General features: G+C 40.1%; 2 protein-coding genes across 3 annotated transcripts in view; one reads left to right on the top strand and one right to left on the bottom strand.

Annotated features, from left to right (window-relative positions):
* Window positions 1-12639, bottom strand: part of LOC124711531 (phosphatidate cytidylyltransferase, photoreceptor-specific) — a 111100-nt gene extending 98461 nt beyond the window's left edge. For both annotated transcript variants that reach the window (XM_047241658.1, XM_047241659.1), the window contains exon 1: window positions 12402-12639. In XM_047241658.1, the coding sequence (XP_047097614.1) occupies window positions 12402-12476 (75 nt within the window). In that variant the 5' untranslated portion in view covers window positions 12477-12639. The remainder of the gene's footprint in view (window positions 1-12401) is intronic.
* A 243-nt stretch (window positions 12640-12882) lies between these two features.
* LOC124711718 (E3 ubiquitin-protein ligase MARCHF8) overlaps window positions 12883-17884 on the top strand; it is a 100740-nt gene continuing 95738 nt past the window's right edge. Inside the window, exons 1-2 of the mRNA XM_047241929.1 lie at window positions 12883-13286; window positions 13379-13612. Of these exons, the coding sequence (XP_047097885.1) occupies window positions 13523-13612 (90 nt within the window). The 5' untranslated portion in view covers window positions 12883-13286; window positions 13379-13522. The remainder of the gene's footprint in view (window positions 13287-13378; window positions 13613-17884) is intronic.

Genomic DNA, 17884 nt, shown 5'->3' on the forward strand with positions numbered 1-17884 from the left:
GTCACTCAACAACACTTTCCAGTCTACTATAGTAGCATTACCAGCAAATAGTCACACACTGCTACCTCCTCCCCCCCCCCCCCCTTCCCCATTGACACACTATGTTGAATACATAGTTAAAACTATTGACGCATATCGATCTGCCCCAAACAAGACATCTGGATGATGCCCCTCCATGCACCAGGCCCATTTGCTTCCACAGTATTCACTGTACAGTAGAACCCCTCTAATCCATCACCTTCAGGACCGGGACCAGGGTCGGAATGAAAAAAAGGTCAAATTATCCAAAAAATCTAATATTTATTGCAAAAAAATGTAAAAAGACATTTAGTACAAAAAATTAAACGATTTAAGAACTAAAAGACGTCTACAGTAATATAAAAAGACTTTTTATACAGTGTTAAACACTATATTAACTAAAAAATGTCTACACACACTATAATATGTATTGGTTTTAAAAGGAAAAACAACAAGCAAATTACTGTACTGTACTTAGTAACATATAAACAATATATACTGTAAACTAAAAAATGTTTATAGCACTGTATATAAAAAGGAAATATTTTACAAAGAAATAAACTACTGTATGTATAAACTAAGAAATGATTATACTGTATGTGTTGTTTTTACAGTAAAAAGGAAAACAAATTACTTGGAAAAAAAGTCAGTGATATATATTTGTTTAGCAGATGTTATTCTAGATTTAGCTGCAGTGTCCCTCCATTTTTTTATCCACAAAACATCCATTGGAGATGAAGTTGGATTCTGCTCGATGTACTGAAGGGTGATGTCAAAAGCATTTTTTTTCATCGTTGTGTAAAATCCAGGTAGGAGGTTCGTCTTCGCCATCTGAGTCCTCATTCACAGTTTCCTGGCTAACAGCGGCAACAATCTGATTGTCATTGAGCTCTTCAAAAGTGTTACAGTCTTTGTCACATTCATTGATCCACTCTTCAACTTCATTGTCAGGGACGTTCGGCTCCAGAGTTTGTAGATCTTTAACAATTTCCAGTGTGTCGTCGTTTTGCTCATCTTCGGTATGCTGATTTTCAGTTATAACTTGTGGCCAAAGCTTACGCCACGATTTCCACAGTGTGTCAGGTTTCAGTTCATCCCATGCTGCAGCGATTGTATAGATAGCATCTTTGATGTTCAGGGATTTCACTGCCTCAAATAAGTTATGACCTCCTTCAGATTTTTCCAAGATTGAGCTGATATACTTTCTGCGATATCGCCTTTTTAACCATTCGATAACGCCCTGAGATCCATTGGTTGGATGAGTGAGGTCACATTAGGAGGCAGAAAGAGAGCTTTTATGTCTCCTTGCACCAAATCTTCCTCAGATAAATGTGATGGTGCATTATCCAACAGCATTAGATCACAAACCGGCAGATTTTCTTGCTTCAAGTCTTTTTCGATTGATGGCACAAACTTAAAAAGGACGCAGTCCATCCAAGCAGATTTTTGATTGCGGTGATAAACCGGCAAGGAAATAAGTTTATATTTTTGAATGCCCTTGCCTTCTAAGATTTGGCAATGACGAACAAGGGGAGTTTGTGGGTACCATCTGCGATGCTACAAGGAATGACTGTTCTTCTATCTTTTTTAAGTTTCGTTCCTACCACGGATTCATTTGAAGCTGCGAGCGTTTTTGTTGGCAACATTTTAAAGTTCAGCCCTGTGTCGTCGATGTTATGCACTTGGCAGGGTAACAGTTTATTTTCTTCTACAATTTCTTGAAACTTAACAGAAAACTCCTTAGCAGCTGCGGCATCAGCAGATAGTTTTTCACCGGAAATAGAAACAAATCGGACACCACGATGAGTTTTCCAATGACCAATCCAGCCTTCACTGGCAGCAAATTTACTTTTAGCTTCCAGTTTTTTGTGCAAAACTATCGCTTTTTCTTTGAGAATTGGCACGGATATTGGAGTGGGGTCCCTCTCCCTATCCCTCACAAACACCAACCACAACAGAACCTTCAACAAACCCCCCTCATAGCCAACAAACCTAGCCTAGCCACCCTACTCAATCTCCCCATCCCAGCACATACCCCACACAGACCAAATCCCAACTATAACCACAGACAAATGCCACATATCACCAGTCCCAATTCAGTTCTAAACCTCTCATCCAGATCCCTCTCTCCTCCAGACACATCTGTTCTATCAAAAGTCTTAACCTTTAGCCCCACGCCTAAATTCAACCACACTGCCCTGGTTAAAGATCTCCTCTCATTCAACCAGAACCTCAACTGGAAATATCACTTCACTACCCAAACACAGCCCCCAAATACTAGACCCAGTGTTGAACCCTGTCTAGAACAGTTCCGACCGCCTTCTCAAAGGGATCCTCCTCCCCTCCCCCAAAATCATCCCTTGCAGACATTTCAGGAATTCCTCACATCCAGTGTTGCCTCCCAGTCCTTCTTGAAGAACATCCCGACAACCCCCAACATCACCCCAGCTGAATCCCGTGCCGTTAGCAAGCTGAAAACAGACCGCTCTATTGTCATCCTCCCGGCGGATAAAGGCTCCACAACTGTGGTACTTGACCGTGTGGAGTATGTGGCAGAAGGACTGCGTCAACTCTCCGACACCTCAACCTACAAAGCTGTTACCCAGGATCCCATTCCCTCCATCCAGACTGAGCTGCAGAATATCCTAAAAATCCAAGGTCCCTCACAAGGCCTCACAACGGCTTCCATAGACTTACTCACTCCACCTGAGCCACGTACCCCTACCTTCTACCTATTACCCAAAATTCACAAAGAGAACCATCCTGACCATCCTGGCCGTCCCATTGTAGCAGGCTTCAAAGCCCCAACAGAACGTATCTCAGCTCTGGTAGACCAACACCTCCAACCTATCACCCGCAGACTCCCATCCTACATCAAAGACACAAACCACTTCCTAGAACGCCTCAAATCCATTCCCACTCCTCTCCCACCTGAAACCTTTCTTGTCACCATAGATGCTGCATCCCTTTACACAAACATCCCACATACCCATGGTCTCTCTGCCCTTGAGCACTACCTCTCCCAACGGCCACCCGAAGATCTTCCAAAAACCTTGTTCCTTATCACACTTACCAACTTCATCCTCACCCATAATTACTTCACTTTCAAAGGCCAGACCTACAAACAAATCAGGGGAACGGCCATGGGCACCAGGATGGCTCCGTCCTATGCCAACCTCTTCATGGGCCGCATGAAGGAGGCTTTCCTGAAGACCCAACAGCTGCTTCCCCTGGCCTGGTATAGGTTTATAGATGATATCTTTGTGGCCTGGACTCATGGTGAAGAAACACTCCTTAATTTCCTCCATAACCTCAACTCCTTTTCGAATCTGAATTTCACCTGGTCCTTCTCCAAAACCCAAGCCACCTTCCTGGATGTTGACCTTCATCTTGTTGAAGCTCACATCCACACCTCTGTCCATATCAAACCCACAAACAAACAACAGTACCTTCACTTTGATAGCTGCCATCCTTTCCACATCAAACGCTCCCTTCCCTACAGCCTAGGTATTCGTGGCAAACGTATCTGCTCCAGTGACGAATCCCTCAACAATTACACCAATAACCTGACCAGTGCTTTCCTCTCCCGCAACTATCCTGCAGACCTTGTCCACAAACAGATCTCCCGAGCAATACATTTCTCCCCGTCCAACAACAATGTTCCTACCCCCAGACCACACAGAAGCATCCCCCTTGTCACCCAATATTATCCTGGCCTCGAATACATCAACATATTACTCTGCCAGGGATATGACTTTCTCAAGTCAACCCCTGAAATGAGATCATCCCTTGACAAAATTCTCCCCACACCACCCAGAGTTGCCTTTCATCACCCCCCTAACATCTGTAACATCCTTGTTAAATCCTACAATATTCCCAGACTATCTTCTCTACCCAGCGGTTCCTACCACTGTAACCGACCCCACTGCAAAACCTGCCCCATGCATCCCCCCACAACAGCTACTCCAGCCCCGCTACTGGTAAAACATACACAATTCAAGGCAGGGTCACGTGTGAAACTACACGTCATTTATCAGCTGACATGCCTGCACTGCACAGCCTTTTACATCGGTATGACAACAACTAAACTGGCTGAGCGCATGAACGGACACAGACGAACTGTCCACCTAGGAGATGTCCAATACCCAGTAGCGGAGCATGCCCTCCGGCATAATTCTAGGGACCTAGGAACCTGCTACACCGTATGTGCCATTTGGCTTCTCCCACCCAACACCAGTCCCTCTGAACTGCGGAGATGGGAACTTGCACTCCAACACATCCTTTCATCCCGCCACCCCCCTGGACTGAACCTACGTTAAACAACCTCACTCCCATTTACTCTTCAGTCTTCTCCTCTTTCCCTTTCCTCTTCAGCCATTCACGCATCTTTTCATCCTACATAGTTGTGTTTATCTTTATACTATATACATCTTCACTTCTGTATGCATCCTCTTTGGTTTGAAGCTGGCACAGTACTTACAGTAGAGTATCTTTGCCTTCCCTCTGACAACCATGCCTCCATCCTTGCTACCCTCCCTGTTTTCCTTTCCCTGTTGCTTCATAACCTGGGTTGTGAGTAACTGAATCCACTTTCCCTTCTTCCCTTTCTTTCCCCTCTCTCCTCCCTGATGAAGAAACATTTGGTCCGAAAGCTAGGAACGTAAATTTTCGGTTCTGTTTTTTGTGTATCTATCGGCTGTACTGAGCTGAGGTAAGTACTGGCCAGCCCCTCTATCTCTTTGTTAGTATTTGTTTCACATCTTTATATGAGATTTTCCATTAATCATTTAAAATATACCTTCCATCATCTGATCAGATATACACTGATGAACCAAAACATTATGACCACCCACTTAATGGTGTGTTGCCCAAACTCCGGAATGCAATTCAACAGCGACTCTGTGTAGCATGGATTTAACAACAAGTCCTTGGTAGATTTCCAGAGATATGTAGCACCAGATGTCTACGAACAATTATGCAGTTACCATACACAACAGGCCAATGGTTTGTGGATGCAGAGCTGGCAACCATTGTTGTACCAGATAGGTTATCTTGGGCAGAGATAAGGTGAATTTGGCGACCAATACATAAATGTTAGCCAATTATCATGACTCCTCAAAACCACAGTGGCACGATTTTGGACTTGCGACATCAACAGTTCTCCTGTTGAAAATTGATACTGCCATCAGGGAAGACATCAAGAATGAAGGAACGAAGCTGATTTGCAATAATCTTCACATTATCAACAGCTATCATAGTACCTTTGATTACTACGACAGGTCACTTGGAAGACCACATTTAAGTCTCCCAAAGCATAATACTGTCTCATCAGCCTATGTTTACAGAATGGTGCACGTTTTGAGCAGATGTCCACCTGGATGACTGCATATCGGGACGCGAGCATCAATGTATTGTAACAAGAAACATGTTTCGTCTGACAAGATGACACATATCCACTGTACAATCTCAATAATTCCGTGCCTACTGTAATCATAATTGAAGATATTGTTGGCCCAACATGGGTATATGTAGGGATTGTCTACTGTGGAGCCCCATGTTGAACAATGTGAACCAAACAGTGTGCTCCAACACTTCCACCTGCAGCAGCATTGTACTCTTTGATCAGATCTGTCACAGATTGCTACCTACCCTGCTTGTCAGAACACGCAAGCATCTGACCTTCACATTTTGTGATGAGGTGTGGACGTCCAACACTCAATCACCTAACTGTGGTTTCACCAACCTTCAGTCACTTTCCATTGATTCTCACAATGGTAGCACGCAAACAACTGACCAACTTTGCCATTTCCAAGATGCTCATCCCCAGGTGCAGGGCCATAACAATCTACCCTTTATCAAAGTTGCTTATGTCAGTGGATTTCACCATTTGTGACACATATCATTGCTAAAATAATTACCAATTAGTCTCTCCTATGTTTACATGCTTCCTTTACCGCAACATGTGACTACAAGGCCACTTGGTAGTGGTCATTCTCGCAGTACGAAGTTTAATGTTTTGCTCATCAGTGTATATCTAGCTCATGAGATGCCTAAGTTGCAAATAGTTAGCAAAGCAAACAGTTCCATTCTGATGGCTATGGCTTTCAGTAGTATCTGCTCTCAGCAAAAGGGGACAATTGTGCACACACTTTCTGAAGCCCTCATTACGTTAATTCTATTGTTATTAAAATGTGCTATTATTGAACTTTAAGAAGGTGACCTCCTAATCTTGAATTCAGCCAGGTGACAGTAATAACTGGTCCTATTCCAATACACTATTGATAAAAGAGGGGAAGTCAGATTAGCGGAAACTGGCTTCCTTTCAGAATGGAGTAACATCCATATCTACAGGTAGTTTTCCTGTAGGGGAAGATTAAAGGTCAAATGGTACTGTGAAAGAGGTCTCTGATTGACGTCTTCCACATTCTTTCTCTTCGGAAGGGCTTGTGCTGTATATTGGTGTTGTACTGTGTATCAGTTAGATGTGATATGTCAATTATAATAAAAGAATGTATCACATCTGCCGCACCTCAATAATGATGAAACATGCTTACGAGAATCGAAGAAAGTTTATTTTATAAGTAGTAACATTGGGAGGAATGGTTTGTGATATGAGCAGATGTGACAAGACATGGGCGCATCACATCTACAACATGGAACGGCCATTTGTCATCTCCACTTGCTGTGGGCCACTTGTTCCTTGCTACTGCAGCCTGAAGATATTTTGCGGCCACAGAGAAAAGCATTGTTACAACAAAATTGTAAAGGGCATGACACGCAAATCATTCTAATTAACTACAATATTGTCTGATCTAAGATGATGTGAGGACTAGTCAGTTAGAATAACGTATTCTGAAGACTGTGAAAATTATTGTAAATGGAAGAAATGAGTTATCGTACCACAAAGAGTTAATACAGGAGTTCAACGTGGGATTCTTCAGAATTATTTCCGTAGTTTAGAAGAAAACCCGCACTCACTCTCAGCACACAGACAACACAAGAGGAGACAAAGCCATAAACTACTATTGGAAGATGGTTATTTGGCCCTACCTTGCAGGTCTGAATCAGTAAAACATCAAAATAGGTGACTGAAAGAAATTTTATGAATACATATCACCACAAGGCCAAGAGAGTGGCAGATTTAACTTCCACCAATTACACTTCCTTGATCACATTTCATTTCATCGGCCAGCTCATACTTTTTCTCACCGACTGTCATCTTCTCCAGTGATGTCAGAGGATGAAGGAGAGGTATCTTCTGGCAGGGTATGTATGGATGATGTTCAAGGAAAGCGGTAACCTCTATCTGGAGTAATTTATTTTTTTAGGAACTAGTTTATAATTTTGAACAGAACAGGTTCTAGATGTAACCTCTGTAAAATCTGTGATCCTATCACTTCAAAAGGATGAAGCCATTCATATTTTTTACAGGTTTCAAAGTATGACAGGTGACTGAATGTTTTCTATTCCTTTATCTTCTTTTCCTTTTTAAAAGTTGGGCAAACATTCAACTGGGGAGGCTGCTGGTCCAGAATGTTTGTACAAAGAGGGTGTTATCCAAGAGTGTTCTACCACAAATTCCAAAGAGGGTTTCTGAAGTACAGTGAGAAACAAAAAAAAAGTATGCATCTGTTGGGTGTTAGTACATAAGGCTTACCATCACATCTATATACTATCAGCTTTACTTTTTAAGTAAAAATTGTCCTACAAATTCCAATACGAAGACTCCTGTGTCATTTCTGACTTCCTATAACCTTATCTGTATGAGCAGTACAAAATGAATGCCACAACATTCATAGTTTGCTCAGAGTTTGTCAGATTGGAGCTTTAAACCTATGTGAAAATTAATCTTCTGGTGTAGTCGTTGCTTTAATTAGCAAGGCTCTATTCCACATTTTTTCCAGGATGCTATTTTGCCAAACTTACCTTCCATGTCTTCACCGTAAAAGGATTTGGTTGTCGTGAAAGAATCACCATCTGTATTACTGCAAACTAAGTTCCGAGTAAATTATTTTATTTCTGTTCAACATCCCAAAAGATGGCAACAGAAGAGAAAACTAAGATGTAATAGGTTCTTGCATTTTTTTTCCAGTCACTGAGACAGCCAATTATACACAGCTATTATCTGGTGTAAATACAATTCTTTTCGTACATGCTGTGTACATCATTATGACACTCTGATCAAGGGCTGATCACAGGGAGAGTTATTCAACTGGCTTGACTGTCACTGTGTGTCAATAGCCTTGTCGCAGTGGTAACACAGGTTTCCTGTCAGATCACCAAAGTTAAGTGCTGTCGGGCTTGGTTCGCACTTAGATGGGTGACCGTTTGGGTCTGCCATGTGCTGCTGGCACACAGAGTGCACTCAGCCCTTGTGAGGCCAAATGAAGATCCATTTGACTGAGAAATAGCAGCTCCGGTCACAAAAACTGACAATGTTTGGGAGAGTAGTGTGTTGACCACATGCCCCTCCATATCCACACCCAATAACAGTTAACTGCCGAGAAAGAAATGGCGGTATGTCGGTACTGTTACACCTTCTCAGCCCTGTTCAGACGGACTTTAAAGTTAATTTGATGGTCACTGTTCAGGGTCCTGGTGCCACAAAACAATAAGCATCTACTCTTAGGTCTCGTGGGAAGATAACAAACAGCTCAGGCATCCACTGTGCAGGTCCTGCACTGACAGGGGGTTACAGATGAGAAAGTACATGATGATCCAACCACGCCGGAATGGTGAGTGATATCCAAAAGAAGGGACTAGACTTTATTTTGCCTAACGGGTGCAACAGAAATAAAGGCAAAATGAGAAAAACGATTCAGAACCAAAACAATATTCAGGTTCGCATCCAGAACTGGGGTCAATAGAGGCTGATGAAAGATAGACTGAGGAGGGGGAGAAGGAGAACCATAGTTGGTCCAACACATACCACAAATATATCCATGAGAGAGGAATGAGCCATCTTGAAAATGAAGCTACTACCAAATGGTATGCCGTGTTACACACAACTGGCAGCAAGTTGTGAACTATTTATATGATTTTACAGTGTTAAAATGTATCAATGTAACAGCACTAACTGTGTGAGACCTTCTCAAATGAAAAAACTAACAACGACCAATAAACTACACTTCACAAGTTCATCATTCTATAAAGCTAAGATCTATACCTTTTTGAACATTAACATGGCGGCATTTCAGATAAACCACTTGACCATCTTAATAAAGTCTGAAAAAGAAACACAAAACTATCGAGTGTTGTCCCTCTTATTTTTTCAGATCCTTACCTATCAATGAGTACAGATACTTTTGTGCAGAAATACCAACTGTCAAAGACCGCACGGGTCACGTAATAGCTGTGATTTTGGCTTTTGCCCATGACTTAACTGCGTTATGTGACATCATTAAGTCATGTCATTTGAAATGTGTTTTGCTCATATAGGGCATGCTGGTATGGGATGATGCACTCAAGTGTTGGATGTTTGTATTGCATTTTTCCAATGTTGTACATTGTGTTGTTAGAGGTTGTCGACTGGATTTTTCCCATGTTTTTTGGACAGCATGGTTGTGGAGACGAAGCAGCGATTAGTATGATTAATCAATTATTAAAAAAACAGACTTAATCGCATTTATTATTATTATACCGCCAAGCGGTTTCAATCTGACGTAGGATAGTTTCCTGCCGTTACGTAGACAGGAGTGACACCACCAGCAGTCGACCAATGGTGTAAACACTGCAGATGCAGACAGAATGCCCACACCGAGAGCCGAATTCCGCCGCCAGGGTCGGCAACTACCCCCCCCCCCCCCCCCCACTGTGCACCCGGACCACTGCAGCCTCCCGAGGACTAGTGGAGGGGGGGGGGGGGGGGGGGGAGACCGCACATATAAATATACTGCTCTCTGCGAATCTTGATGGTTCACTAGAAGATGGGTAGTATGATATTTACCGAAACATTGCAATATATGTATACTACCACCCAGCTGGAGACCAGATAAACATTCATCAGTGGTATTGTGGATTTTGGTTGAGGTCTTTAGGTCAAGTGAGAGTTGCAGTAATGGTTTTTGGAGTTGGGTGGTGTTTCTGGGATTGCTGTCTTCATCTGAGCTATATACTTCAAGTGAATGTTGCAGTACCCAGTTTTTGACTTGTGTGTGGGTTGCTGATATTAATGACTTCATTTGAGCTATTTGTGGTATATTTAGTTTATCCCCCTCCCCCAAAACTTTCTACCACCAGTGTGTGTCCCAATAGTTTCATTTCATTGCTGAAATTAAATATTTTATATGTTATTTATATTTGTTTATGGGTGTAATGGGTGATGATGTGATTGTGGAATTGAATAAATTTGGAATAGGGGTGTATACCATCTTAATGACATCACAGCTCAAAGCAAACAGGCCGGAATCAGAAATTTTTGGTAAGCGCAACTCCAGAATTGTCCAATTTTATATATGATCAATTATGAACAAGTGTCTGTCTTAAAACAGGTCCTAGTGGAGAGATCTGGTGAGTTTGTTCTATGAAACGAAGAATGTGATTAGCCTCTATTTCAGACAAGCAACACTGCAGCTGTGATTTCCAGAAAATCACAATAAACGGAAATTAATGAAGAAAGAAAATCACACTACAGAATTTCACATATTAACAACTAACCAATATTAGAAACAGAATTTCCAAAAACTTTTGCTGGATGTACTAGCAGAATCCAGAAAACACATCCTTCTAAGACTCAAACTTAGAAACTAATGAGGCACAATGGTTTCAACAATAAGCTAATTAGCATCTCCTAGTCAAGTACTTTCAGATGTAGTTTACTGAATTGTGATACCCCACAAAGAAAAATTTATATTACTACTATTCTGAATGACTATTTCCTCTGGTGGAAAAATTACTAAAATTTCTCAGGAATAATCCAGCAGCATGAGAGGATCCCATTATAGCTCAACTTTAAAGTGAGCAAAAGACAAGGCAGTGAGCAAACCAGTGAAGAAATTCAGAAACGCCGGACATGTGGAGACGTTAACTGGATCCAAATTTTGACACACCTCTTTCATATTAAACAAGGTCGTTTTTCATAACAGTAAAGTGAGCTCTCTCATAGTGGTAACAACCATATACAGGACCTGACAGTCTTTAGGACAGATCGACAACTGTGACAATGATCTGTGTTTACTTTAATAAAGCCTACAATTTCATGGATGGAAAAAAGTATGGAGATCCTGAAGGAACTAGCACAAGATGACAAAAGCCCTAACTAAGATTACAAACCCTGTCTGGTAATCATTACAAAGTTCTGTTCACGTTCACAGCAGGCTGCCCACGTATAGCTGTTGGCACATACACACACAATGGAAATAGAAAAGAATCTTGATAAAATATATTTTGCTTCTGCATTATATTTTCGTATGTAGGTTTCGGAGAGACTAATCTATAGCATAGCCTGACATCTAGGTTAATTTGAAAGGTTGAGAGTCAGCAAAGACAACCATTTTGATGTCATGGAAATATCTATGGTTGAAATTTTGCCCACACTTAATTTCAATGAGTGTTTTATGTTTGCCACTTCATTTTTGTCATGGATAAAAGCAAATGAATGATATTACTGCATTCCATATTTCCACACCTGTAACAATATTAAACAAATATTAACGCCTAACAGTTGAATAAGCGAATTCCCAAGTGGCACCACTCAAAGAAACAGGAGAAGTGTCAATACAGGTTTCTTCAATTATTTGTTGACAATTTGCTACAAATGAATCGTAGCAGCCACAAGGTCAATGAAAACTCGCCTTTTCAGTGCTAACTTTATACTTGGAATATGTGAACCGACGCCATATAGCAATTTAGAATCGTAGTCACATTAAAGGCCTGCATTTTATCGGCCTGATGTTTTGAAAATTCTTCCCCCATCCCCACACAGAATAAACAGTTACATTACTGTAACTACTGCTAAGAGGTGTTGAGACATAATTTGTCTAAATGTTTTTAAGATTGACCTCTATCACAAAATGTTCACTATCATGATATAAAACAAGTGACCTGAATTATCTACAATTAAGATCCCGACTCATAAATGTAATTTACCTGACAACCACCTTAACGTCATGTTAATCACTACGTACACAGCTAAATGACTTCCATCTATGTACTCCATTTACTCACGGAAATTTCACATTAACTTTCTTCCTGGAATCTCTCCATGTTTAACTGACACATAATGTATCGGCATAACCAAAGACTGTCGTACTTAGGTTAATTCGTCGTTGATAATTATTAACATCCATAATGGTCTGATCGGTTCTATTTATGTTTAACAGAGTGTATTAAAATCTATCTTTGTAGGCAATAGTAGCATAGTGAAGAGAGGTACAGTTACAAACCTGGTCGCTTTCTGCTTCGGGAGATTTGTCAGCTTCTTCGGTCTTGTCAAAATGCCTCTTCCGCATTTCAGACATATTTGTTACTCTACTTTTTACAGAAAGCAAAGAGAATTGTTACTTCTTGCACGTGTGAACTTTCTTATGTCGCAACAACAACGTAGACGTGTGCTTCCTTCTTCATTCTACTTTTCAACCATAATTCAATAACCGGACATGAACTACTACTTTGCAAACAAACATTGATGTAAAGCACCAAAGATATTTAACGAACAGGTTTGTTTTGTCTTTTTGGCTAACATTAAGTCGATATTTTTACAGCTTGTTTCATGGAATATTTACCATCACCGATCAGGATACTAAAATAGGCGGAAATTCTGTCTGAAATTCATCCAGTCACATACTGCTAGTGAATAAGAACTCATAACTGTCTCTGTTTGTGTACGTTTGGTTACAGCTATTTGAATGCCAGAGATATTGGTTAATGTTATTGTCTGCCATCTGCAGTATTAAAGGAAAACTTTGTTTTCGTGCACTGAAATCCATTATACTAAATTAGGCGTTATGTGTATGTGTGCATTACTCAAGCAGTGCAGTGTTGTGTGTGACAGATTTTCTAATAATATCACAACATAATTTACATAGCCCTCTACAGCATCTCAAGAATCTCAATAGGCGAATAGTTTATTATCGTCTGCATTTTGCGTTTATTGTTCCTCCCTTTTGTTGTTAAGTGTATGAAATATATCGATCTACAAATGTGTTTGCGATAGAGCAAAAGATGACATATGTTCAATGAGATGGAAACAAACTTAAGAAATCTTTTGAGCTTCTGCGAATGAAAATGTAGTTTTCTTATTGGGTCGAAACAGAAAACATCTCATCATGGTACAGTTTAAACATTTAAGCCTTTGCCCACATCGCCTAAAGTTGTATACGTATATGCTTGATGAAATATCTTGCTCTTTGTATTAACATAGATTCACACCAATACTTAAATACAATGGGAGAAGTAAATAATTCACAAATGTAGTGTACTAGCTGAAAGTTGTTTATTTGTTGAATATTCATGCTCTGAACTGAGTACGAGGGCAACCACAGCGTGAAATCAATCCCACCGTGAAATGCCTTTGCAACAAATAAGTGTTTCTCCACTGGATTGGGTTAAAGATGCTGGACACACTGGAAGACAAAATCGCGATTGGAAAGTTCAGGTAAAAAAAGAATATAAATCATTAATAAACAACGTGTTTTTCATTCTAGTTCCTAGACGTAGGCTATTTGCGTCCTGCATTCAATTATTGTTAAAATTGGTATCTTGTGGTCATCCAGTGACGTTAGGTAGTTGTTAATCAGTGATGTATTGTATGAAGGCGTTTGCAAATTGGAAACTGTCTGCAATATCACAGTTAACAGTCTGTAATATCACAGATTCTCAACAGATTCCCGTGATTTGTTCTTTAGTTTGTATTGTGTCATCACAACCAGGTTTATTCAGTTTTACATTCGTCGAGTTCATTAACTCTCAACCTAAGCTATACTTCATCCTAAATTACAGATCAGTCTGTTGCCACAACCAGTCTCCCACCCCCCACCTTCATTCATTGGCTTTGCCCACTAATAGCAGTGTTATGAATATATGCAACAAAAGGTATTGTGCTAACAGTTGTTAACATTGTCACTGGCCAAAGCCAATGACTTATATTGAACGTGCCTCTTGACCCATATACAAGATAATGTACATAAAAAAAAGGATCTGCATTGTAAAACTAATCGACTTACCATTTTAAGCTTATTTATATAGTGACACACATTCATATTATTCCCACATATTCCCCGCTAACACCGGAATTCGAATCGGGATTACAGAAGCATCCGATTCCATCTGCCTGCTTTGACCCATGACATTGTCAGTATGGCAGAAATGGCCATTTTAGCGTCTCCAAATATGGCAATACACAATACACGACAATACATACAAATACTACAACAACATCTCCCTCCAAAAATATAATCAAACTAATGGGACAAGTGCTGGAAATTGGGAGTTTTAGGGTGGGGACAAGCTAAATACAAACATATAAAAACGCGCACCACACTCCCAAATCATACAAAACGATGACAAAAAACCGACGATAAACAACACAAAATTCCCACAAAATCCACAGGTATCGGTCACTTCAAGAAATTTCACCTACATAGCTCAACTGCAATTGTCAGTACCACACAATTAAAACCTACAAAAATTAGAATTGTACCACAACTATCGATACCACAAAATCAACAATTAAAACAACAGAAATTGGAATCGGATACTTCCCTTGATCCATAAAGGTCAACTTTCCTTGCGCTATATAGGTCAGCCACAGCTGACAATACCTAAAGACATACAGCTACAACGGCCCAAATTGGAATCGAACATTTCCCTTCACCTATATACGTCAACTGCAACTGACAATACCAAAACGGAGCTATGACAACACAAATTGGAATCGAACATTTACCTTGACCTTTATATGTCAGCAACAGCTGACGATACCAAAGCACACAGCTATGATGACACAAGTTTGTAATCGGACACTTCCCTTAACGTTTACAGGGTGATTCACAAAGATATGCAACTATTTTAATATGTTATTGTACAAGTAAAACTAAAGAAAAAAGTTCATATAAACATATGCCCGCAAATGTTTAGTTATGGCTGATAAAAGATTTTACCTGAAATGTAGCAACTTTGCTAATATGAAGCCATCGCAAAACTACGAGGTTAAAGTAAAGCATGATTTCCTTTTATTTTGGTGTTGTTGGTCTGGTGAATCTAATAAAACATGTACCACATGTGTATCTGCAGTAGTTTCCCAGAACATCCAGAGAAGCAAGGACTATTATATAGATAAATTTATTTACTTTCCATTAAGAATGTAGAAATGTTTGTCATTGTTGGCAACTGTTAATGAGTTGTTTCAGTCGTTTCCTAACCTTGCAACGAGCTATTTTTCTGTATTATTAAATGCATTTTAAGTGAAACCACATAGTAACTGTTGGAGTTTCAGTTAATGTTAATACCATCATTTTTCCAAAATTAAATTCTCTACAACTTCTGTTGAAAACCTTGTGCGATTGTCTGGAATTTAAAAAAACAAATTGGGCCACGTAGTTAATGAATTAAAATTTTTTCGAAATTACTTCCTTGTTTCTGTGGATGTTCTGGAAGCCTACTGCAAATACATGTTTGAGACATATTTTATTAGGTTCACCAGATCAGTAACAACAAAATAAATAGAAACTGTGGTTTACTGTAACCTCATACAGTTTTGCAATGGCTTCGTATTAGCGAAGTTGCTAAATTTCAGTAAAAATCTTTTTTACTAGCCATAACTCCGTAACTAAACATTTGCGAACTTTTATATGAACTTTTTCCTTTTGTTTTACCTGTAGAATAACATATTAAAATATTTGCATATCTTCGTGAATCACCCTTTATAGGTCAACCACAGCTGATGATACCAAAACACATACATCTGCAATGAGAACATGTGGAATCTGACGCTTCGTTAAACATATATAGGTCAACCACAGCTGATGGTAACCAGAAACAAACACCTACAAGTGCGATGAATAAAACCAAACCCACAAAACATCACAACTCGCAAACAATAGATTAAAAAAAACGGCTACTTACCGCAAACAAATACCGGCACTACACACTAGGTTAGCCACCCCAATCACACACACACACACACACACACACACACACACACAAAACCCTCAGGTAACCACATTTTACTAACTGCCCTCCAAAAAAACGCGAAAAATGCAGTACACCCCAGGGACGCTCTTCTGCCAGCAGTACTAATCTAGGTCTAAATGAGATTGCAGGTTAAAAGAGCACCTGTCCCCCCTCCCTATGACTGATTTAACCATCCCCCAAGAGCCCTCTATTGTATTGTGTCACACCCCAATTTCATAATTTTTGAACTCTTAAACTATGGTCTACAACTACATGATCATATCCCCTCTTTTCCAATCCCCTGTATGATGAAAAAGCATCTGACATTGCAGTACTCTCCTCCTGTAGATACTCTTCAATTAACCCCACCAATTCCCTCTTATTACGTCCCTCTAAAACCCTGAAAACACAATCCACATACCCGCCTCCCAAAATAACACCCGCCTACACTCATAAACCAATCGGAGACTTACCCCCCCCCCCCTATACTTTCTCTTCCCAAACTGAGATTCATCTATCTTGACCACCACCCTCGACCCATCTGACTTACCCCTATACTTCACATATTCCAAACACACTTCTCTACAAAAAGAAAACCAATCTAAAACCGTCTTCTCACTCAGTTCAGCCTTATGTGTGCAAAAACTGATAGAGGACTACAACAAAAATAGTAAGTCATCAAAACAATCTGTCTATTGGCCAACCTAGATTTCTCAAACCAGATACTGCATCTGATGGAGCCCCAAACATTATCCTTTGAACACCACCACATATAACAGCTCCTGGTCCGAGATGCCGAAACTCTCGCCAACCTCATGTTTTCCCAGCACACACTGTATTTCACAATCTCTGCCAACAGTCCTAGCATGTTGTCACCCATCTCCGCACACAACCTCGCACTATTGTATTTCATAGTCATATCCATACCTATAAAAGAAACCACACAATAAATTAACTGTCTTACCGCGCCACAAATAGCAAACCAATAACACATGTCAACAACACAATCACATAAACAAACAAAAAAATTTAATTGGTAACTCAATGAAACCAATTTCAATTCTTGTCAGACACTCTTAAAAACTGCACTTTGCCAACACCAAAGTCCTAATGAATCCAATACACCACATCACACACACACACACACACACACACACACACACACACACACACGCACACCACCACCACCACCACCACCACCACCACCACCACCACCACAATAAACTGCAACAAGATGACATCTATAAACACAACCCTAATGACGTCGCACACAACAACACCTATACGTCAAAGCAGACGGATGGGATCGGACGTCTCCGTTGACCCTTTGAATTATAGATGACTGATACCACATGAAACTGGTTACTTTATGAGAAATATGGGTGATTGTTTCAATAAATAAATTATGTTAAAACCTGTTTGACATTATTAAGCACTATATTATGATGCAGTAGACACTCATTTAAACAAATTTCAAGAAACTGAGTAATAGCCATTTCTGTTTAAGGAGTGTTCTATGAGAATAAAAAATCTTGTTATTACAAATCTGATTACTAGTTGTGTCAGAAAGAAGAAACTTTAATAACTGGTGCAGTTGTATGTACCCTCTGCCATGCACTTTGTATGCTACTCTGTTTTTTTTTACCACTATGCTACTCTGAGGAACATTTATGTTTATATGATTCTTGTCTGACAATTGTTTTACTGAAGAAAAATGATCTGCAGAAATGTCAACTGTTTCTGCCCTTTGCACCGT

Source organism: Schistocerca piceifrons, chromosome 8, assembly GCF_021461385.2.
Source record: "Schistocerca piceifrons isolate TAMUIC-IGC-003096 chromosome 8, iqSchPice1.1, whole genome shotgun sequence".
In the NCBI taxonomy this organism is placed as follows: Eukaryota; Metazoa; Arthropoda; class Insecta; order Orthoptera; family Acrididae; genus Schistocerca; species Schistocerca piceifrons.